Source organism: Otolemur garnettii, unplaced genomic scaffold, assembly GCF_000181295.1.
Source record: "Otolemur garnettii isolate 467f Iridium unplaced genomic scaffold, OtoGar3 scaffold00098, whole genome shotgun sequence".
Lineage (NCBI taxonomy): Eukaryota > Metazoa > Chordata > Mammalia > Primates > Galagidae > Otolemur > Otolemur garnettii.
In genome coordinates this window covers 117,326-141,267 of record NW_003852493.1, presented here as the reverse complement: position 1 = coordinate 141,267, position 23,942 = coordinate 117,326, and the positions used below count along the sequence as shown (strand labels likewise).

Below are 23,942 nucleotides of genomic sequence, written 5' to 3'. Positions count from 1 at the left end.
AAAAAAAAAAAAAAAAGAAAGAAAGTTTGCCCTAAAAACTATTCAAAACCAGAGCCATAGAAAGTTTGTGATAAAGTGCCCACCCATGAATGCTATGGTCGTTTTTGTTAGTTTTTTAAGAACGTGAGAAGAAAGTCCGTTTCTACCTATTTAACATCAATACAACCTCCACGCAGGGGCTTAGTATCTCCTGATTTCAGGATCAGCCATTCAGATCCACAACTGTGGACCTTAGTTGAATCCTTAGTTCATGAGGCAGCTCTCCAGCATAACAGCTCTTCCCTGGACACTGCTTCCAAATTATGTCATAGCAGTTGGAAAACTGCACAATCCTCAGTGTTATTTTGAAAGAGAGCGTGCTAGAAAGGAGAATAGAGTCATTGGGAAGGAGAGAGGAAGATCAGCCTCCAGTATGAACACACAGAATTCTAAAGGGAAGACAAGAAATAATACATCCCAGCCCCCACCACTCAGGTAGGTGAGAGCTAAGAAGGTACAGGAAGCCCCTCGGCAGAAACCATGTCCCCAAAGCCTGAGGATACACTTCTCGTTATGTGAATGGAGGTAGGGGACTTCAAAAAGAGCCACTCTATCTTAGCAATTGTTCCAAATTTTATTCCTATTTACAAAGGAGGAAAACCAAAGACCAAAGGAAAGAGCTGAACCTGTCCCAGGTAGTGCAGCAGAATCTACAAACTGGGTCTCCTGCCTCCCAGGCCTGCTCTTTGCTAAATGAGAGGCCACAGGCAAAAGTAATTCTTATCACTTAAGGATTTAAGAGCCTGAGGACCTTTCCTCCCCAAATTTCTTTACTTTATGTTGCTGACAATCTTGTGCTAAAGCCAAAGATTTGCATTTATTAACTTGTGTCCTACATACCCAAATTTTCAGTTTTTATTGGTATTATTAGAAGGAAAAATGCACCCTGATAAAGATACTCACAACCTACATCCCTAAGGGTAAATTCCGACTTTGGAGAATAAAACAGCTCAGGGAGTTACTGCCTAGAGTGAAACTGTAATGGTTCAAAATGACACCACTCAACCCTCTTCCACTCTTCCCCCCACAAAAGGAGAAGGGATGTGAGAAAACAAATCCGAGGAGTCTGATGGCCTCGCTCCGCTCCCACCCATCCATCTGCTCAACAGACTTCATGGCAAGTGCTCTCCCTGGAAATGGTTGAAAGGGAACAACACCTTGCATGGGGAAATAAATGTTAAAACTTGACCTTCCTTCTCCCTTTCACAAGTAATTACATTTGGAGGGTATGCACTGCGATGCCAAGTCGTCTCTTCCCTCTGATCTGAAAAACCTAAACTTTCCAGCCAAAGTGTTTCATGTTTGCCTTGAAAAGAAAAACTGAAGAACACACTTCTGGACCAAATAAACCAATTTTTAACCCCATACTTAAAACCAGAAGAGCACACTGCAGATGCCGAAACGTTTGACTTCTAAAGAGAAATTTCAAATGCACCTCAGTTCAGTCACTTCTGAGACATTTCTGCCAATTTTTTATAGTCTGAAACTTGTGTTTACCAGATTTAGAATTTTTTTTTACTGCCTTTTGTTTTTCTTTCCAATTCTAGACCCAAGAAAGCAAACTACAATGGGGAGGCAGGGAGCAGTGAGGAACAGAGATCCAAATCTAGGTGGTAATCCAAGATTAGTTATTCAAAAACTGTATGACTTCAGGCAATTTAATCATTTATGCATCTATGATATTACTGATAGTGACTATAAGGATTAAATGATAACTTGTAAGCAGAAGGCATACTTAGCAGTAGACACTCAGAAAATGTTCCCACTTCTTCCTAAGACAAAATGACTATGTTCAGTTTCAGGGCAAGAAAGAAAAAAAGGAAACTGGCTCCAATTAATCAGATACCAAAGTAGCTCCCGCTATCAAACATGAGATAATAGTGTCCTAAACCATTATTTCTTAATCTGGCTTTTTCGATCTGCAGTACTGCCTAATACCTGATACTGCACAAAGATACAGCAGCTAAGACAGAGAATTTTAAATTGCCCTTCCGTCTAAAGCTCAAAGAAAAAAACCTTAGGACAGTCCTCACAAAGGCATTAGAGGTCTCACACTTCAAATTGTAAATAATCAGTGACTGCAAGTCAAAAACTAGTGAATGATATTATAGTGTCTAATATAGAAAGTGGCATTCATAGACAAAGACCATTAGTTACATCCACAAGAATCACCTTCATAACATCATCGTGAAAATAAAGGACAGGAGAGTATCTGTGTGTTTAACACCAATAATTAGAATGTGGTTAATAAATATGACGGAGAGCTACATGGATATTTAATTATAAATGTGAGGAACCTCCCCCCAAAATACAGGTTGTTACCTGTAAAATATACCCTAAGACAGGGGTTCTCAACCTGTGGGTCGCAACCCCTTTTGGGGGTCGAACGACTCTTTCACAGGGGTCACCTAAATACATCCTGCATATCAGATATGTACATTATGATTCATAACAGTAGCAAAATTACAGTTATGAAGTAGCAACGAAAATAATTTTATGGTTGGGGGGGTCACCACAACATGAGGCACTGTATTAAAGGGTTGCGACATTAGGAAGGTTGAGAACCACTGCCCTACAAGGACAAAGATTGAAGTAGGTGACTGACTTCATAATTATGAAGCACTCACATGAAATATATTCAGGTTATATGTTATATACAACATATATATTAGAGTATAACACCTTGTACACATGAATGTCACTCAAAGGAAATTGTATCACCTAGCACTACCTGAAAGGTGCATACAAGGAAAGCAAACAGTCAAATGTATACACTAAGTCAGTAATCTTTTCCTTTAAATAAAGTTTTAGGGCATTACTATAATAATACTGAAGATGAAGGCAATTTCAGGGAGTGAGAAGACTCTCCTTAGGGGGATTAAACTAAAATTTGGATCCAATTTTTCCTAGTCATTACAGAAACTCAGTAACCCTTTTTCTTATTTAAAAAAAAAAAAAAAAATGCACTTTTAAAAGTTTGCCCTGGCTCAGCGCCTGTGGCTCAAGTGGCTAAGGCGCCAGCCACATACACCTAAGGTGGTGGGTTCGAATCCAGCCCAGACCCGCCAAACAACAATGATGGCTGCAACCAAAAAATAGCCAGGCGTTGTGGCAGACGCCTGTGGTCCCAGCTACTTGGGAGGCTGAGGCAGGAGACTCGCTTGAGCCCAGGAGTTGGAGGTTGCTGTGAGCTGTGAAGCCACAGCACTCTACCCAGGGGGATAGCTTGAGGCTCTGTCTCAAAAAAAAAAAAAAGTTTGCCCTACCACTGATTTTAATTAGTAGTCTTTTACTCTCTCTTCTTCTCTTCTTTGCATTCATACCAATTTTTTTTAGGTTTACATAATTTAACCCAAACAAACTGATAGGGAGGGAGGGGACAGTCATTACATAGGTTTATTCTCTCTTAAGGCTTTCCCTTAAGGCTTTCCAAACCAGGAATAAGATGGACTTCTGTCATTTTAATTTGTATTTACTCCTCCCCAAGGTTTTAAATACTCTAGAGCTAGAAGTTGTAATTGTTTTCCCAGCCTGAAATGGCTCATTAACTATTGATGTAAGCCATGCTTACAAGGAGGTGCTTGGGCATTTTTCTGCACAGTATTGCTATCTAGTTTTCCTCCCAAAACATGATCTTTATTGAATAAGGAAACAAAACTAGTATTAAGAATGCCAACACAATTCCCATTGTCTAAGCACAGAGAATTCCTCCATATATATATATACTTAAAAATCTGCCACCTAAAACTTGTCCTGCAAATCCATCTCTAAAAATTAAATGGTTTGAACTGATTTCTCAAGCAATTCATAAAGAAAAGTTAAAAGCATCAGATGTACAACTTGAGAAAAAAACTGACTACAAAAGAAATGACCAACACTTCGTACATTGATCCACCCATAAGGATGATTTAGAAGGTTTCTTCTTAGCAGCTCTCAGATTTCCAACAGGTAAATGGAGGTGACTTGGCAGAGTAAACACCACATCAATAGTCCTAATAGGGTCCCCAAGCTAAGACAGTCCCAAAAGATTTGTCTCTATTCAAAAAACAAGTCAGTCTGGTATTTGTTTTTGTTTTCTGAGAGGCTTAGAATATTGTAAGCAATTTTAAAAGGAACTGCATTCAATAACTGTGTGACGCACAACAGAGTAAAAAGCAGCCACAACAAACAAGCACTTCCCCAAGCAGCTTGTGATGTACAATCAAGAATGTCTACACACTAAACTTGTGACAGCTAGACTTAACAGGAACACAAATCCACCATGTTAATGATGGGACATTATTTTCTAAAGATTAATTCATACCATGTGTTATTAATCAACAGGGAAACTGAAAGCTTGTGCAAAAAAATGCTATCCCAGTTGAGTAGAACTTAATTGCATTATTGTTATTATTATGGCTGCTGCACTGGTCTCCCTGTGTCACTGGCTCCTCCACCACAAGTATTCAGACACACATACAGAGCACCACAGCTTGGATGGAAAAACAAAAATCCCAGAGCTAGGAGGTAAGAACCATGTGTCTAATAGAAGAGGATTTTGAAGAAAAACGTTCGCCTCTGGAAAGACAGGTCAAGTATGCACCCAGGCCGCCTTGAGAAGTAATTAAGTCTAGACTGTTTCATTTCATAGTGTCCCATCTTGCAGAACGGTGGGAGCAGCTGTGAGAGATCACAGGAGACGCAAAGCAGGATGAGCTGCCTCATCTATCTCCTCTTTGCCACAACAGTTTCCAAGTGGCAAGAAAAAGCTCTCTGCTCCCAAAGCACACATTATTCCCTGTACCAAACCAGCCCCTGTCCTTAAGAAAGGCGATTTAAACATCCCAGGCAGTATTCAAAAGTCAGAAAACTGATTTCTGGGCGGCGCCTGTGGCTCAGTGAGTAGAGCGCCGGCCCCATATACCGAGGGTGGCAGGTTCAAACCCGGCCCTGGCCAAACTGCAACAAAAAATAGCCGGAAGTAGTGGCGGGCGCCTGTAGTCCCAGCTACTCAGGAGGTTGAGTCAAGAGAATCGCCTAAGCCCAAGAGCTGGAGGTTGCTGTGAGCTGTGAAGTGACAGCACTCTACCAGGGGCAATAAAGTGAGACTCTGTCTCTAAAAAAAAGAAAACTGAGTTCTCATCTAGGACTCAAGTCCTTTCCCGAAGTTGTAAGGTTACGTCCCTAAAACCTTCAGGCTGACAAACGTTGATACCTTGATTACAAGTTTCTCTTGCTGCCCAGTCTCATGGAGTTTAAAGGTAACCAGCAAAGAAAAGTGTACAAGTGCAAAGAGTAGGAACGGGTCCAGTCTTGCCTGTTTTCCTCCCAACAACCCTCAAAAGAGGCTGAAACACGAAAACTGAGGTCTGGGGACCAACTGCAGCGCAGATCCTAGCTGGGACAAGCCGTCACACCCTGGGGAGCTCACGGCACGCCAGGCTCCGGCTGATAGGCACCCAGAAACTTAGTCGCAGCGGGAAAGAGGAAGAAGGGAGTCTTCGGAGTCCTGGATGTGAGGCGCTGGAAAGCTGAGGGAAGCGGAATGCGGGAGGGAGCGGGGGATTTGGCTGGGTGTGCAGGGGGAGGGGAGAGGTCGCCCGTGCAGTCAGGACAACTCGCAACACGTCCCCGGCAAAACTGCACATTTTTGTGGTTTAAGACCAAAAGGGAACACCAAGAGATTCTCCCCTGCCCAGGGCGCTTGTCCCGTCTGGGATTCAGACGGCCCCTCCTTGCTTAGGGACCGAGGCGCCTCACAGCTGCGGGTCTCCTTTTTCCCATCCCGAAAAGCTCCACTAGACCAAGCGGCGACGTCCGCCCTGCAAGTTCGCTGCGCTCACCACCCTGCGCGGCACCCGCGGCCGACCGCATGCGCCCGTGAGCCGGGGACCTTGCAGGTCCGGGGCCAGGGGTTCAGGGATTGCGGGAATTTATTATTTTTAACAGAAAGACTTATGGGCTCGCTGCCCCCTCCTCCCGAGCCCCAGCCACCTTCCCCCTTCACGCCCACGCTGCACCTCCCGGGCACACGCGCTGTGAGGTGCCTCTCCCGCCAGACAATGGGTTCGGGCTGGCTGGGCAGCCCGCCCCGAGCCCCCAGCCCCATCCCGGCTCCCCGAGAGGCTAAGCACAGGAGGCTGAAAAGGGGGCGGCTAGGAGTGAAGAGGGGCCAGCCACAAAGGAAGACGGAAACCTCCCCCCTGGGGACAGCAGGCTCGCTCCCGGCGTGGGCTAAAGGGGAGGGGGCGGAGGTCAGCTGCGCCGCCCGGCCAGGGCCCCAAGTCTCCGCACACCGCCGCCCCGCTCACTCACCAGCACGATGGCAAATCGCTCCTCCAGTTCACCTGGCTCGGGCATTGGCAGCTTCAAAGGCACGTTGTGCGCCCTGAAATCGGTTTGTTGCGAATCCATGCTCCCCGCGTTGCCCATGTCGGCGGCGCGCCGGAGCCGGGGGCTGCTCCGGGCCCCTCGCGTCCGTGTCGGAAATCAGAACAGCTCCCGGCGGTCTGCTCCCGCCGGCAGGCGCGATCTGCCCGGCTCCCTGCCTTCCGCCGCGCCCCGGCGGGTGTACGGAGTGCACAGCTCCCTAGCAGCGCTCCACGCCAAGCCGACCCCCGGCCTCCCTCATGCTCCCCGCCGCCCCAGCGCAGCCCCGGCCTCTCTTCCTCCGGAGGGGTCGTCAGGGCGCCGGGCGCCTATGTGCATGGTGCTCGCTGGCACACCGCCTCCAGCCAGCGGTCTCGGCCGGCGGGCGCGTGGTCCCTCCCACTCGGCCTCCCGCCCGGGCCGCGGTCACCACTGACACTTCCAACCCCAGGCCGGCCACTGCTGCGCCCACTCGGCCAGCACCTCCAGCAGACAAATGCCGCTCGGCGCTCCCCTACACAATGCCCCCTCTAGCCCGGCCCCCGGCCCCGCCCCCGGCCCGGCTCCGCCCACCCGCCCCGCGGACTGCCGGGACGCGTAGTTTCTGCCCCGAGCGCTCGCAGGCAGAGACCACACCCGCTCTGGAGGGCCAGGCGCCGGTGCCACGGTTCGCAGCGCTCTCTGGAGATAGCTTGTGTCACTTTGACCCCGCCCCCCACACCCCAACAGTAGATATAACTACTTTGTCTACATCATATCTGATGCTTAGTAGGCACATCTGACAGATGAATTGAATGGATACAATCAATGAGTGAATGTATACATTCTGATTTAAATTTCAGAAAATCTTTGCTGTTTGAAAAGATCTCGTTCAGTAAGGGACTTCTAAAGTTTTGGCAATGTCCTGATTCTTAAGCTGGGGAGGAGTCCCCGGGCGCTTGTTTCGTCATTCTTCTGTATATATGTTACGTGTTCTTTGGTGTGATTGAAGTGTTTTATAAGAGAATTTATAACTTATAGATATATATGTAGTCAGATCCCTGAGATTCAGTTTAACAAACACTTGTCAAACAGCTATTATTATGTATGAGTTAGTGTGTTCCTCAGTGAGAGAAAAAAAGAGTTGCTCTTGTTCTGGAATATCTGCCAATCTAGTAAGGGAGAAACTTAACAGAAATAACCGTATTTCCTATGAGATTGATATAATGATACAGTGTTGCAGAGGCTTTGGGGTGCTTTGGGGATGACCTTTGACTGTAGCTCTCTTATTCCCCCATAGTCTTGAGCCAGATGTTTTATAGGGATGATTGAGCCTGACCCTGTCCTCTGCCATATGTTTCAAACTATAACTACCCATTCTGAAACTTTGGAAATAGAAACAGTCTTATAAGTAACCAGCTGCTCATACAAATTTCAAGCAAGGGCAACCACCTGGTTGACCTGTGGCTGAACTTCTGCAGGTAGAGTCCTTTCTTAGCTTAATGCAGTGTTTCTTAATCCTGGTTGTGTGTCAGATTCATTGGGGAGGCTTTTTGTTGAAACTACACACACCTCGGACTCTGCCTAGATTGTCAAAATCTCCTTCAGCTGAGAGCTAGAGCCTAGGCAGGTGTATTTTTAACAAGCTCCCCAGGTGATTCTGTTATGCAGCTGTGGCTGTTATCATCCTTTTGTTAAAAAAACAAGTGCTTCTGGGTAAAGTAACAGACCAAGATTCAATCATCAACGACCACATTTCATTCAGATTTACAAACCCATGATACATACCTTAAGCACAGTAGATGCTCAATGGCTACTTGAGTAGATGAGACTTTTACCAAAAGTGTAGGGCACAAATACACTCAAATACATCATGTTAGTTCTACTAAACAAACAGCTGCTTGCCTTTTTAAAGAAGGTAGAGAGTACAAATAAATCAACTTAAAATTCTGGATAAATACAATCTGTATTTCTAAAGTTTTACTACATCACAGACAAGGACATTACTGATATAAGAGAGAAAAGTGGAGAGATTTAGATTGACACACACACCCCCAAACTAATGAAAATGCCTAAGAAGGAAAGCAGTTAGTTCAGACCAGGTGAGATATTTCTGACTCACAAATGTATTTATTGTCTTTGTAATCTCTACACATGCACTTTGGATCTGACTGACTAACAAAACCAGCCCACCCAGAGGGTTGCCTGTCTGGATGGAAAAACTGGAATTCTTTCGTGCAGTTGAGAAAGCCCTTTTTATTACATTTATGGCTCCCTTTGGCCATATTTCTGCCAGTAACCAAGACCTTTTTGTCCCCTTAAGTCTTATCACATCTAGTCTCTCTCATAAGCACACATTCTGAGAGAAAGCCAAGGACAAAGTGTGCAAATCCATGAACCAAAAGAACTTTTCGGTAACTTCAAGGTTTGCAATCTCTAATATTTGGTTATTATTTCTTTCTTTTTTTTCTTTTTCTGCCTTTTTTTGTTTTTGGCGACAAGTTTGCTCAGTCACCCAGGCTAAAGTTCAGTAGAGACATCAACATACTTCACTACAAGCTCAAACTCCTGCAATCCTCCTGCCTCAGCCTCCCGAGTGGCTGGGACTACGGGAGCCCACCACAACACTGGGCTAATTTTTCTCTTTTTAGTAGAAATGGGGCCTTGCTCTTGCTAGCCTCCAACTCCTGACCTCAAACAATTCTCCTGCATCAGCCTTCCAGACTGCTAGGATTATAGGTGTGACCTACCCCACCTACCCTATTTATGACTTTTTTTTTTTTTTTTGAGACGGAGCCTCAAGCTATCCGTCTGGGTAGAATGCTGTGGCATCACGTTCACAGCAACCTCCAACTCCTGGGCTCAAGCGAGTCTCCTGCCTCAGCCTCCCAAGTAGCTGGGACCACAGGCGCCCGCCACAACGCCTGGCCATTTTTTGGTTGTAGCCATCATTGTTGTTTGGCAGGCCCGGGCTGGGGATTCGAACCCGCCACCTTAGGTGTACGTGGCTGGCGCCTTAGCCACTTGAGCCACAGGCGCCGAGCCTATGACTATTATTAAAAGCAAAAATCAATGTATACTCATGAGGTTTGTACAATTTCTATGGAAATTTTCATCAAAATCTCAGGAATAATTTGGGGGGAGGGCATGGAGAGAGAGGAAGGAGAAGACATTCCTACTATTTTAATCGTAGCACTCTTCTTTCCTCCACAAAATTAAAATCAGGCAATCATTTTTAAGTGCATACTACATATCCCACTTCTGATTACTAATGTATATAATTTGTTATAGTTGATATTGCAAAATATTGGCAAAAAAGAAATTGTCTGTTAAAACTATCCACTCATCTTCCACAGAAACTAAAATGTTAGAACATTTATCTTCCACGTGCCAGGTATTTGCAGCTATGCCAAGGATAGCTTGAGCAGGGATTTCCCCAGAATGGTGCGAATGCTCTCAAAGAAACTTTTCCATCATTCAAGACAAATGTTTGTACAAGAACTGTTTGAGGGATTTGAGGTGAGCTTTATTAGTATCTCCTCTGTGAGGTACTGCTCTGTAGCTAAACTTGTTTAACATTTTAGAAAGGCAATAATGGCCGGGCATGATGGCTCATAGCAATCTGGGAGGCCAAAGTGGATGGATTGCTTGACCTCATGAGTTCCAGACCAGCCGGAGCAAGAGTGAGACCTCCATCTCTACTAAAATAATAATAATAATAATAATAGAAAAATTAGCTGGCTGTCAAGAAGGGTGCCTATAATCCCAGCTGCTCAGGAGGCTGAGGCAAGAGAACTGCTTGAGCCAAAGAGTTTGAGATTGATATGAGCTATTACACTAAGGCACTCTACCCAGGGGGCGACACAGTGAGACTCTGTCTCAAAAAAGGAAAAGAGGCTTGGCGCCTGTAGCTCAAGCAGCTAAGGCGCCAGCCACATACACCTAAGGTGGTGGGTTCAAATCCAGCCCGGACCCGACAAAACAACAATAATGGCTGCAACCAAAAAATAGCCGGCGTTGTGACGGGCGTCTGTGGTCCCAGCTACTTGGGAGGCTGAGGCAGGAGACTCGCTTGAGCCCAGGAGTTGGAGGTTGCTATGAGCAGTGAAGCCATGGCACTCTACCCAGGGGGATAGCTTGAGGCTCTGTCTCAAAAATAAAAAAAAAAGGAAAAGAACGGCAGAATGGTAATAATGTAATCCTGAGATTCTCCTTGTGTGCATAATTATTAAGTGCTCTGTAATGGGCACAACTATTAATAGTCTCGAATCCAAATTGTGAAGTAGTAATACCTGGGATTTTAGAAGGATTGCTATTTGTCCTTTTATAACTACAACAGTCCTTCATTTGCATATCCATCTACATTTATTTGAAGAATATTTACTATGTGCCAGGTGCTGCTCTTGACTTAAATTTTAAACACAGTTTCTTCCATTTTTGCTTCATAGAGCCTTCTTCAGTTAACTTATAGACAAAGATATAACTCAACTCTCCAGTTCCCCTTCACCTGAATCAGGAATGCTTTTGCCTCCCAACTAACTATGGCTTAAATAATATATTTTGCTCATACGGAAAAAAAAAAAAACTACGGAGAAAGGTGGCTATCAGCGTTCGTTTGGCAACTCAGTAAGGCTAGGGCCAGTATGAATATGATCCTGAGGTCCTCCCCATGTGCTTACAAAGTAACTGCCAGAGTGCTATGCACCAAGCCTGTCTGTATTCCAGGCAGAATGTAGGAGGAAAGAGGCAATGTCAGTCTAGTCTGTTCCTTTTATCAGGAAAACAAAGGTTTGTCCAGAAGTACCACTACCAAACTGCCATAATCCCTCATTTTCCACAAGTGAATGACACAGCCATGCCTAGCTTCAGGAATATCTGGTGGTGTGAGACAAAACTTGGGATTTGACACGTTCTTCACTGAATAGAATCAAGATTCTGGTAACAAAAAGGGAATAGACACGGGTAGACAGTGGGTAGATAACAATAGTTTCTAATCTCTCTCTGACATATTTTGTATCTTTGAATAATACTTTACATTTGCGTATGACTTCATATTTTACTAGATACTTTCACTTATTGTATTTTATATTTTATCTTCTCAAAACAACAATGAGGAATCCTTTTTTTTTTGAGACAGAGTCTCACTATGTTGCCCTCAGTAGAGAGCCATGGCATCACAACTCACAGAAACCTCAAACTCTTGGACTTAAGCGATTCTCTTGCCTCACCCTCCCAAGTAGCTAGGCCTACAGGTGCCCGCCACAATGCCTGGCTATTTTTTGTTGCAGTTGTCATTGTTGTTTAGCTGGCCCTGGCCGGGTTTGAACCTGCTACTTTCGGTGTATGTAGCTGGCACCGTAACCACTGGGCTACGGGCACTGAACCAACAATGAGGACTCTTAAACTCAACAAAATAATTTTTTTCTTGTTTATATAGTGACAGAAATAGAACTTAGGTGTTTTGATTCACAAACCAGTATCCTACCCTGATTTAAAAAAATAGTTCTCCAGCTCGGCACTTGTGGCTCAACGGCTAGGGTGCCAGCCACACACTGGAGTTGGCAGGTTCAAATCCAGCCCAGGCCTGCTAAACAACAATGACAACTGCAACCAAAAAATAGCTGGGTGTTGTAGCAGGCGCCTGTTGTCCAAGCTACTCGGGAGGCTGAGGCAAGAGAATTGCTTAAGCCCAAGAGTTGGAGGTTGCTGTGAGCTGTGATGCCACAGAACTCTACTGAAACTGACATAGTGAGACTGTCTCAAAAAAGAAAAAAAAGTTCTCTGAAATTATTATCACTTATAAAATAAGATATAGTCTATATGTATTGTTATTCTGCTAGATCAACAGAATAGAATGGAGTGCAGAAATAGGACCACAGATATATGGACAGTGGGTTTTTGACATAATGCAATAGCAATTTAGTGGAGAAAAGAAAAGTCTTTTCAGCAAATAGTTGAAATAATAGTTGTGGAGAGATTGGATATCCACATGCAAAAATGAACTTCTATGCAAAACCCACATCATTTGCAAAGCAGAAGCGCAAAATCTAAAACTATAAAACTTCAGAAGAAAATATAGGAGAAAATCTGTGTTATCATGACTTAGACAAATATTTCTTAGGTATGCCCAAAAGAAAAAACATTGATAAATTGGACTTCATCAAATTTAAAACATCTGCTCTTCTAAAGGCATGACTAACAGAATGAAAAGACCTACTGCAGACGAGGAGAAAATATTTACACACTATGTATCTGATAAAGGACTTGTATCCAGAATGCATAAAGAATTTTCAAAACCTAATAAGAAGACAATAGACAAAAGATTTGAACACACACTTCAGCCAAGGAAACGTATACATGGCTAATTAACACATGAAATGATGCTCCACATCTTTTCCCTTCAGGGAAAGGCAAATTAAAGCCACAGTGGGTACCACTACTGTCCACTATGTACCGTCATAACAAAGTACCTGAAACCAGGTAAGTTATAAGGAACAGAAATTGGGTGCAGTGGCTTATGCCTGTAATTCCAGCACTCTGTGAGATTAAGGCAGGTGGAATGTTTAAGCTCAAGAGTTTAAGACCAGCCTAAGAAAGAGGGACACCTCATCTCTACTAAAAAAAAAAAAATAGAAAAACTAGCTGAATATTTTGGAGGCTGCCTGTAGTCCCAGCTACTTGGGAGACTGAGGCAGAAGGATCACTTGAGCCCAGGATGATGCCATGGCACTCTACTGATAGCGACACAGTGAGACTCTGTTTCAAGGAACAAATGTGTATTTCCTCAAAATTCTGAAGGCTAGGAAGTTCAAGCTCAAGGCACTAGTATCTAATAAGGGCCTTTTTAGTGTCATCCCATAGTGGAATGACATAGTGGAAGGGCAGAGAGGGCAAGAGAGAGAACAAGAAGGGGCTGAACTCTTATAAGGAACTCACTCCTTAGAGGAGAACAAGATTAATCCATTCACTCTGCCTCATGGCCTAATTATCTCCATTAGGTCCCACTCCTCAACACTGTTGCTCTTGGAATTGAATTTTCAACACATGCCTTTGGGAGCACACATACAAACCATAGCAACTACATATGTACTAGAATGGCAAAAATTAAAAAGATTGCCTATAATAAGTGTTAGCAAGGATATGCAGTAACTAGAACTCTCATATACTGCTTGTGGATTATAAAATAATACAACCACTTTGGAAAGACAGGTATTTCTTCTTTTTTTTTTTTTTTCAGACAGAGCCTCAAGCTATCCCCCTGGGTAGAGTGCCATGGCTTCACAGCTCACAGCAACCTCCAACTCCTGGGCTCAAGCGAGTCTCCTGCCTCAGCCTCCCAAGTAGCTGGGACCACAGGCACCTGCCACAATGCCCAGCTATTTTTTGGTTGCAGCCGTCATTGTTGTTTTTTGGTGGGCCTGGGCTAGATTCGAACCCACCACCTTAGGTGTATGTGGCTGGTGCCTTAGCCACTTGAGCCATAGGTGCTGAGCCAAGACAGGTACTTCTTAAAAATTTAAACGTACACTCTACCAAATGATCTACCTATGAGTCATTTTACTGAAATGGAAGTAGGGAGTAAAGGTAAATTGTAAAATTCATGCTAATAATTTAAAATACCTATAAGTCGTTTACTCATAAGTATTTCTCCAAGAAATATGGAAGAAAATGACCATACAAAGACTTTTACATGGTGTTCATAGAAGCCTTATTTGTAATAACTGAAAACTAAAATCAACTCAAGTGTTAATCAACAAATGAAGGATTATGCAAATTGTGGTATATTTATATAATGGATTGTTACTCAGCAATAGGTATGGATCACTAATACACCCAATGTGGCTGAATCTTAAAATAACTATACAAGGGTAGCCAGGCATGTGGCAAGAGCCTATAGTCCCAGCTACTTGCGAGGCTGAGGCAAGAGAATCACTTAAGCCCAAGAGTTTGAGGTTGCTGTGAGCTGTGATGCAATGGCACTCTACCAAGGGTGATGTAGTGAAACTGTCTCAAAGAATAATAATGATAATCACTATACAGAGGCTCAAGGAACACTGGTTAATCTAGAAGCTGCACCAAGGCGGGTGGTTTGCCTGAGCTCAAGATTTCGAGACCAGCCTGAGTAAGAGTCAGTCTCTGGGAGGCGCCTGTAGCTCAGTGAGTAGGGCACCAGCCCCATATACCGAGGGTGGCGGGTTCAAACCCAGCCCCGGCCAAACTGCAACAAAAAATAGCCGGGCGTTGTGGCAGGCACCTGTAGTCCCAGCTACTTGAGAGGCTGAGGCAGAAGAATCGCCTAAGCCCAGGAGTTGGAGGTTGCTGGAGCGACTCCGCTGCACTCTACTGAGGGTGAAAAAGTGAGACTCTGTCTCTCCAAAAAAAAAGAGTCAGTCTCTAAAGACAGCCAGTGGCAGGTGCCTGTGTTCCCAGGTACTTGGGAGGCTGAGGCAAGAGGATCTCTTGAGCCCAAGAGTTTGATGCCATAGCACTCTACCAAAGGCAACAAACTGAGACTCTGTCTCAAAAAAATAAAAAAATTAAAAATTTTTAAAATTTCTAAAAATTTAAAAAAACAGTATCTGAAACAATGGCAAATTATAAAATCATGAAATATAAAATAATTCAGCATACATTTTTTGAGCGCTAACACAGGTTTAGCCTTTATTTGTACACGGAACCTCCTTCCTGAGTCCTTTGCTTAGTTGAATGTTCTACTGATACCATGAAAGTTTTAATGACTTTGGTTTTTTGTTTGTTTATTTTTTGTTTTTTGAGACAAAGTCTCAGTATTTTGCCCTCCATACAATGCCATGGCGTCACAGCTCACAGCAACTTCAGACTCTTGGGCTTAAGCAATTCTCTTGCCTCTGCCTCCCAGGTAGCTGGGACAACAGGCATCCACTAACAATACCTAGCTTTTTTGTTTGTTTGTTTCAGTTGCTTTGTTGTTTAGCAGGCCCAGGCTGGGTTCAAACCTGCCAACCCCAGTGTATGTGGCTGGTGCCCAACCCCTGAGCTACGCCCTAACCACGAAGCCAAGCCATGACTTTTTCTTTGAATTTGTGTTGTGTAAGTTAAGTCCAAGGGGACAATGGAGCACACACAAGCAGGGAAATGCACAACCTATGTGCTCACTGTTTCTTGATGCCTCATTTGCATATGGTGCTCTCAAAATCACGTGAGCACAGAATTCTGAAACCACAGTGAGACTCAAAAAACAGAAGGTTAAGTGTCATGTCTTAGGCTGAGTAAGTGGAGGTGCTAGTGGCCCTAAGAGGTCAAGCTTTTCCGTTGAACCAGAACTTGTTCAAATGCAGACAGAAGGCAATGGCATTCTAAGAAACATAAAGACAAAGGACCCTATCGTACCCGTTCTCATATTTCTTCTTGTGTTAGCCAGTCACTTACACTGAAAATGACAGAGGGAAAGGCAAGATAGGGCAACTCATAGTTTCTTTTCCTTTCAGTTCTTCTGCTCATGAGAAACCAAAGGTAGAGTGTTGGTAAAATGTGCCCACATTAAGAAGTAAAATAAAAACACTTGGGTTAGTTTTGTGCAGCATTTCCACTGTTCCTGTAAGAACAAAAGGCATATACATGTACAAACTATGAAATAAGAATTCCTTAATTTCAGGGATTCAACATACAAGTTAATCCTATTATGTTTGCATTTAAAGCAAATGTTTGACATTGAAAGCTGGGCACGGTGGCTCACACTTGTAATCCTAGCACTCTGGGAGGCCAAGGTGAGAGGATCCCTTGAGCTAAGGAGTTTGAAACCAGCCTGAGCAAAATGAGAACCCATCTCTACTGAAAAACAAAAATTAGTTGGGTCTGTGTTCCCAGCTACTCAGGAGGCTGAGGCAGGAGGATCACTTGAGGAGTTTAAGGTTGTGTGTGCTAAGCTAAACTTAGAGTTACCACAGAACTCTAGCCTGGGTAACAAAGTGAGACTGTCTCAAAAAGAAAGGAAGGAAGAAGGGGAAGGAGAGAGAGGAAGGGAAGAAAAAAAAATTAAGTTTAATTTTTAAATTTCTTGTTATTATTTAAAAAAATTTTTTTTACTTAGAACATTAAATAACAAATTTAAAACATCATAAGTCAAAAGAGAATCCACAGAAGAAAACCATTATGTTTAGTACTTTTTGCATTACTTTTTTTCTTGCTTTTTGAACAAAAGGTTCCACAAATTATGTAGCCCACCCTGTTTGCAGGAATGGTATACAGATGTAGTCTTGACTAAATGTAGAAAGAGAGACTAGTATGGTTTCCTTTTTTATTTTTTTTCTTTTGAGATAGAATCTCACTTGTCACTGTCAGTAGAGTGCTGCGACATCATAGCTCACAACCTCAAACTCTTGGACTCAAGCAATTCTCTTGCCTCAGCCTCCCAAGTAGCTGGGACTACAGGTGCCTGCCACAACTCTCAGCTACTTTTAGAAACGAGGTCTCCCTCTGCCTCAGGCTGGTCTCGAACCTATGAGCGAAGGCAATCCACCTCCATTGGCCTCCCAGAGAGCTAGGATTACAGGTGTGAGCCACCATGTCTGGCCTTTAGTATGGTTTCTGAAGATATTTTTTAGCCCAAATATTCTCCATACCTTGCATAGATCTCATGCATCCTTAAAAGATCTGCCAGGCTTACCCTACTGAAGGAGATGTTAGAGGCCCTCTCTGAGCAACTCTGCCCCAAGATAAAGTTTGTCACTACTCCTCTGTGCTACTACTATGCCCTCCTCTCAATGTTACTGTTGCACAGCATGGAATAATTAATCTACTTATAGATGTATCTCCCCTTTCAGGCCATGAGCTTCTTAAGGAAAGGGACTTAATTTATTTATCTCCACAACCCTAGAAATCCTGTGTCAGAGTAGACATCCAATAAATGTTTGTTAATAAATCATGCACATTTTTTTTTCTGGGCTGCGCCTGTGGCTCAGTGGGTAGGGCACTGGCCATATATTCCAAAGGTGACAGGTTCAAAACTGGCCCTACCCAAAAAATGTAAAAAAAAAAAAAAAAAATACACATTTTTTTTTTTTTTTTTTTTTGGAGACAGAGTGTCACTCTGTTGCCCCAGGCTAAAGTGCCATGGCATCAAAGCTCATAGCAACCTTTAGTTTCTGAGTTCAATTGATCCACCTGCCTCAACCTCCCAAGAAACTGGGACTATAGGTCCCTGCCAAAATAACTCTCAGCTAGTTTTTTTGTTGTTGTTGCCCTCAGTACAGTGCTGTGGCATCTCAGCTCACACCAACCTCCAGCTCTTGGGCTTAGACGATTCTCTTGCCTCAGCCTCCCAAGTAGCTGAGCCCACAGGCATCCACCATAACACCCGGCTATTTTTTGTTGTAGTTTGGCTGGGGCCAGGTTCAAACCCACCACTCTCAGTATATGGGGCCAGCGCCCTACTCAGTGGGCCACAGTCGCCACCCCTTTTTTTTTTTTTTTCTAATTTTAGTAGAGACAGGGTCTCACTCTTGCTCAGGCTAGTCTTGAACTCCTGAGCTTAAGCAATCCACCCCCTTGGCCTTTCAGAGTGCTAGGATTACAAGCATAAGCCACCTCACATGGCCTCAAATGATTTTTTAATTACTTATGTATAGAATAGATTTAGAAATATTCCCAGAGTAGACTATCTGTTCATTTGTTTAAAAAAATCCCTAGACAAACAAAATACCAAAGGAAATGTTAGAGTTGGGATTTTGGTTCTGGTGTCTCTGAATCCTGGGCTTTTCCCACTGTAAGGCAGTGTTTGCAGTCGGAGACGAGCTGAGTAGAAAACTGGGAGCTTGAGGATCATGATGCTACCCGATTGTGAAAGTTTTAGTTATGGCTCAGGGACCCAAAGATATAGCAAAGACCAGTGACCAGCAACTTCATTTGCTGTCAAGATTGCAATGTGTACTTGTAATCCCAGCACTCTGGGAGGCCAAGGTGGGTGGACTACTTGAGCTCACAAGTTTGAGACCAGCCTGAGCCAGATCCAGACCCCCATCTCTAAAAATAGGTAGGCATTGTGGCAGGCACCTGTCGTCCCAGCTACTTGGGAGGCTGAGGCAAGAGAATTGCTTGATCTCAAGAGTTTGAGATTACTGTGACCTATGATGACACGGCACTCTACCAAAGGTGACAAAGTAAGACTGTCTCAAAAAAAAAAAAGATTGCAATGTATAAACTATGGAGGGTCATACAAGATGTGACAATTAAGTTCACAAACTCATCCTAGAAAAAGTGCTATATACTTCACAGCTGAATATCACTATGGTCACCTTCCAAGTATTCTCCTTGGGAATCTATCCACTGACCCCAGCACCTATTCCACCCTTCAAAGCAATCTTGGAACTCTTTTTCTAGAATGGCCATCAGAGCTGGCATTATATAAGGTCTGACAATTAAGTTTGCAAACTCATCCTAAAATTGCTTGGAAGTGAAGAGATTGAGTTATTACCTAAGTCAACCAGTTAAATAACCAAATCTTTAAGCCTAAATCATTTTTTGACTTGACACAATAAGTAACCCATTCCCCTATCTATGTGTGGTAGAAATGGAGAAATCCTAACACTTTGCACAGAGCTCTCTATGAATGCTGTGTGTACCTACTATGAGTCACAAGTCATAACCCCTTCCTGGAATTCTGTAAGCCCTAGAATATAAACAGTGGCTCTGTAATCTCTCCCTCTTTTTCTTGTTGCCTTCCATTGAATTGTTACATTTGCATTCTTAGCCTAAATATATTTAGAAAGATGTAATGACGGTATTCATTGTTGTGAAGTAATTGTACATATTCCTTTAATAACAAAATATCTGATTTTGATCATCATCAAAAGGAATGTCAATGGTCTTGATAAATAATAAAATACCCATTGCATTAACAAAAATTTTTATTCTTAATGCTTCTTTTAAGGTAATAATCTTGGGCATACTAATAGGCTCAAGTCAACTAATGCCAAGAAAGTGCCATCAATGTAGCAGATAATTATCCTTCTGGCAAAATCCCAGCCCTCAAACTAGTGTTGACTTGGCAAATCAGCCTGTATTTTTCAAGTGCTCATTAACTGTGAGTCTTTTAAAAATTGCCTGCTTAGTGCATTTTAGCTCATGACCTCCAAATATGGGCTTAAGGGCACAGTAAGAAATGGTGGCCATCAATAATGGTAACACATGGGTCATCTTAATACTTAAGAGGTGTGTGTGTGCGTGTGTGCAAGAGAGAGAGAGAAAAGGAAAGAGAGAAAAATCAACATTTCATCGTTCGTCAGTGGACCAGCTGCCTTCACATTAGCAGTGCAACAGGAGAAAGAGCACAACACTCGGCCATTTTTTGGTTGCAGCCATCATTGTTGTTTGGCGGGCCGGGCTGGGGATTCGAACCCGCCACCTTAGGTGTATGTGGCCTTAGCCGCTTGAGCCGCTTGAGCCACAGGCGCCGAGCCCTCAGGCTGGTCTTAAACTCATGAGCTCAAGCAATCTATCAGCCTCAGCCTCCCACAGTGCTAAGATTACAGGCATGAGCCACCACACCTAGCCCTTATAATCAGCTTTTTTTTTTTTTTTTAGAGACAGAGTCTCACTTTGTCACCCTTGGTAGAGTTCTGTGGCATCACAGCTCACAGCAACCTCCAGCTCTTGGGCTTAAGTGATTCTCTTGCCTCAGCCTCCCAAGTAGCTGGGACTACAGGTGCCCACCACAATGCCTGGCTATTTTTTGTTGCAGTTTGGCTGGTGCTGGGTTTGAACCCGCCACCCTTGTTATATGGGGCTGGTGCCCTACTCACTGAGCCACAAGCACCCACCCTAATCAGCTTTTATCACATAATATTTTCTCAAGTCTTTAATAGTATTTTCTTTCTCATTTTAAGTTCTACCAGGGTAACAAATTATATCTGGTACATAGAATACCACTGCATAGTGGGATGCTATAAATATGGCTTCAATGACTGATTAGAGGACATGATTTTTTTTTCATGGCTAAACAGTGTTATATCACATGGAGCTAATAGGCTTGCCATCTGAACTTCCCCTTAGGACTAGAACTCAAGTGAGGTCTTCTACCACTTGAAAGCTGAATCTCTGGTCCTGAACCCCAGTTAGGAGCTATGGCTTTGTTAAGTAGCCTTCAAAATTTAGTTTAAATAGCATCTCCTGAGGTGCATACTTGTACCTCATGAAGGTTTGCATATTGTGTTGTATAGATCTTTGTCATGGCAGCACATCAGGTTATAGCATTTGATTTACCAGTCTGTTTCTTCTGCTGCCTTGTGAACTTTTAAGGGTAAGTGTTTAGCTCCCAAAGTGCTTGGGACATAACAATTGCTCAACCAATGCTTGTGGGATAAATGAACACTTTAACTCACACAATGGAAAGGACTCCTCTGATAGCAGCACATATACCTTTTTTTTGGTTTTAAAAAATATAACTTTATTGGGTGGTGCCTGTGGCTCAATGAGTAGGGCACCAGCCCCATATACCGAGGGTGGTGGGTTCAAACCCAGCCCTGGCCAAACTTCAACCAAAAAATATCCAGGCGTTGTGGTGGGCACCTGTAATCCCAGCTACTCGGGAGGCTGAGTCAAGAGAATCGACTAAGCCCAGGAGTTGGAGGTTGCTGTGAGCCGTGTGACGCCACGGCACTCTACCGAGGGTGATAAAGTGAGACTCTGTCTCTACAAAAAAACCCCAAACAGATATATATATATATATATATGCCTGTATTTAAAACAATACATATACATAGGGATTACAATAATATTTATATGCAGAAGAAACAATCTTAATTAGAAAATACAACCAAAGAGAACATTTCTTAAAAGGCTTTAATTTCATTTGAATGTTCTCAAAGGAATGAGAGAGTGAAGAAAGTATAGAAGTGGGAAGCAGAAATGGGGTATAAAGAGAATAACACGCTAGCTCACAGTTTGCAATGGTCTGTTATCTGCCATGGAAATAAGGGAGGCCATATCAGCTTATATATTGGTTTAAACATAAATTAAAACACACAGGTTAAAGCCTGAAGTTAGACTAATGTCAAATAAAGACAGAATAGTGGGTTTGCCATTGATTTGGGTTTCTCTGTTGAAAAAGAAATGTTACGTCTTTGTGAAAACTGCCATTCTGTAAAACAATGATTTTCAACCCACGTGCTGTGAGAAGATGTTAGGCGTGCCACAAAAATTTTTAAAGATTGATTAGATTATTTTCAAAAGAAGTTTATATATATATATTTTTTCTGTTTTGCTTTTTTTTTTTAATCGACATACTTTAAGCGTGCCACAGAAGTTTAACTGTAGGTTTAAGTGTGCTGAGAGATTTAAAGAAAGGCTGAAAAACACTGCTATAAAATCTCTACTCAAGAACAGAACCCTGCGGAGGAATGTTAAGACTTATGTTATTCAGGCACACATACACTCGTGAAATTCCAACACATTGCTCTGATTGCTATCATAAACTTAAGGCTTTGGTTTAGAGAAGCAGCCAGGCTTTGTTATAATTAAGGGTGTAAAGCATAAACTTTAATTAATTAATGTGATGCCATTCTTTCCCTTTAAAGAATATTGGTTTAAGTTCTGACTTCAGTCATATATAATTCACACACATGAACATTTTATTAAAATCTCCATATGTAATCCTGTTTCCAGCAATATTGCTGGTCATTCTGTAACTACCCAATGGCAAGGATAACAACCATTTTAAGTCTCTCAGGATATCGGAGCAGCACTTATGAAAAGTCAGCTCTGGCAAACCTTTGGTTCCAGACAGGTGTCTGAATTATTCTAGAACAGTTTAGGGGAGCTGCTCTATCCACCTCTCATCCCAGATTCAAGCAAGCAACTCTGATGGCATCCAATTTCTGTGTTTACACTTGATATGATATTTCATTCAGACAAAGATAAAAACAGGTTTCTTTCTTTCTTTTTTTTTTTTTTTGAGACAGAGCCTTAAGCTATCCCTCTGGGTAGAGTGCTATGGCATCACAGGTCACAGCAACCTCCAACTCCTGGGCTCAAGCGAGTCTCCTGCCTCAGCCTCCCAAATAGCTGGGACCACAGGTGCCCACCACAGCGCCTGGCTATTTTTTGGTTGCAGCCGTCATTGTTGTTTTGGCGGGGTCCGTGCTGGATTCAAACCCACCACCTTAGGTGTAGGTGGCTGGCGCCTTAGCCACTTGAGCCACAGGTGCCGAGCCTAAAAACAGGTTTCTATGTCCCAGTACTATTAAGGGCAAGGTCTTTAATCCTTCACCCCCAACTCTCACCTGCAGCTGTAGTCCACAACTGCAATCTGCACCTGGAACACCCACTGTCCATTTTATAAACAAGAACTCTTAACTCATATGAATGAAGCAGGCTCATGGCCTGTAGCACAGTGGTTATCGTGCCAGCCACATACACTGAGGGTGGCGGGTTTAAACCCAGCCAGGGCCAGCTAACCAACAATGACGATTGTAATCAAAAAATAGCTGGGCATGTTGGTGGGCTCCTGTAGTCCCAGCCACTTGGGAGGCTGAGGCAAGCAAATTGAGGTTGACTTTGAGGTTGCTGTGAGCTGTTATGCCACAGCATTCTACTGAGGGCAACATAGTGAGACTCTGTCTCAAAAAAAAGAAAAAAAAAAAGAAAGAAAGAAAAATTAGCTGGGTGTTGTGCTGGGTCCCTATAGTCCCAGTTTCTTGGGAGGCTGAGGCAGAAGGATTGGTTAAGCCCAAGATGTCGAGGTTTCTGTGAGCTAGGCTGACACTTCCAGCCCACTTCCAGCCCACTTCCAATTCCAGCCCAGAGCAACAGAGTAAAACTCTCTGTCTCAAAAAAATAAAATAAAATAAATAAAAAGTCGTCACCATACTCAAGGTCGTCTAGATTTTCTGTGTTATCTTCTATATTTTTATAGTTTTGTGTTTTACATTTGGGTCTGTAATCCATTTTGAGTTAATTTTTGTGAAAGGTCTGTATCTAGATTCTTTCTTGTAAATTTACAATGTAGACGTGTAGTTGTCCCAGCACAATTTGTTGAAAGAACTATCTGCTCTTTATTGCAGTGCCTTGCCTCCTTTCTAAAAACTGACACATTCATGTCGGCTATTTTTGGGCTCTCTATTCAGGTGTATTGATCTATTTGTTCTTTCACTGATACTGCTTTATCTTGATTCCTATAGCTATGTAGTAAGTCTTGAAGTTGAGTGATGTCAGTCCTCTGACTATTCTTCCTTAGTATTATGTTGGCTCTACCCATAAATTTTAGAATGAATTTGTTGATATCCATAAAATACAGTAGGACCTCTCTGTAAGTTGACCATCCATGGGACTGTAAGACACTGGTTAACATAAGGAACTAGGCACACTGTCCTGATGTGTACAGGTGGTAGATGTCTAGACTGATTAAAGAGGTGGTCAATGTAGAAGGGTGGTCAACTATGGAGTTTCTATTGTAATTTGCTGGGATTTTGATCAGAAATGCATTAAATCTATAGATCAAGTTGGGAAGAACATTTTTTTTTATTTTGAGACGGGCCTCAAGCTATCCCCCTGGGTAGAGTGCCATGGCATCACGCTCACAGCAACCTCCAACTCCTGGGCTC

At 43.1% G+C, this 23,942-nt stretch overlaps 1 protein-coding gene across 4 annotated transcripts in view; it reads right to left on the bottom strand.

Moving 5' to 3' along the window:
- Positions 1-6,952, bottom strand: part of FMNL2 (formin like 2) — a 323,617-nt gene extending 316,665 nt beyond the window's left edge. For all 4 annotated transcript variants that reach the window (XM_023516789.1, XM_023516791.1, XM_012808972.2 and 1 more), the window contains exon 1: positions 6,334-6,952. In XM_023516789.1, coding sequence (XP_023372557.1) covers positions 6,334-6,450 — 117 coding nt within the window. In that variant the 5' untranslated portion in view covers positions 6,451-6,952. The remainder of the gene's footprint in view (positions 1-6,333) is intronic.
- Positions 6,953-23,942: the final 16,990 nt, after the last annotated feature.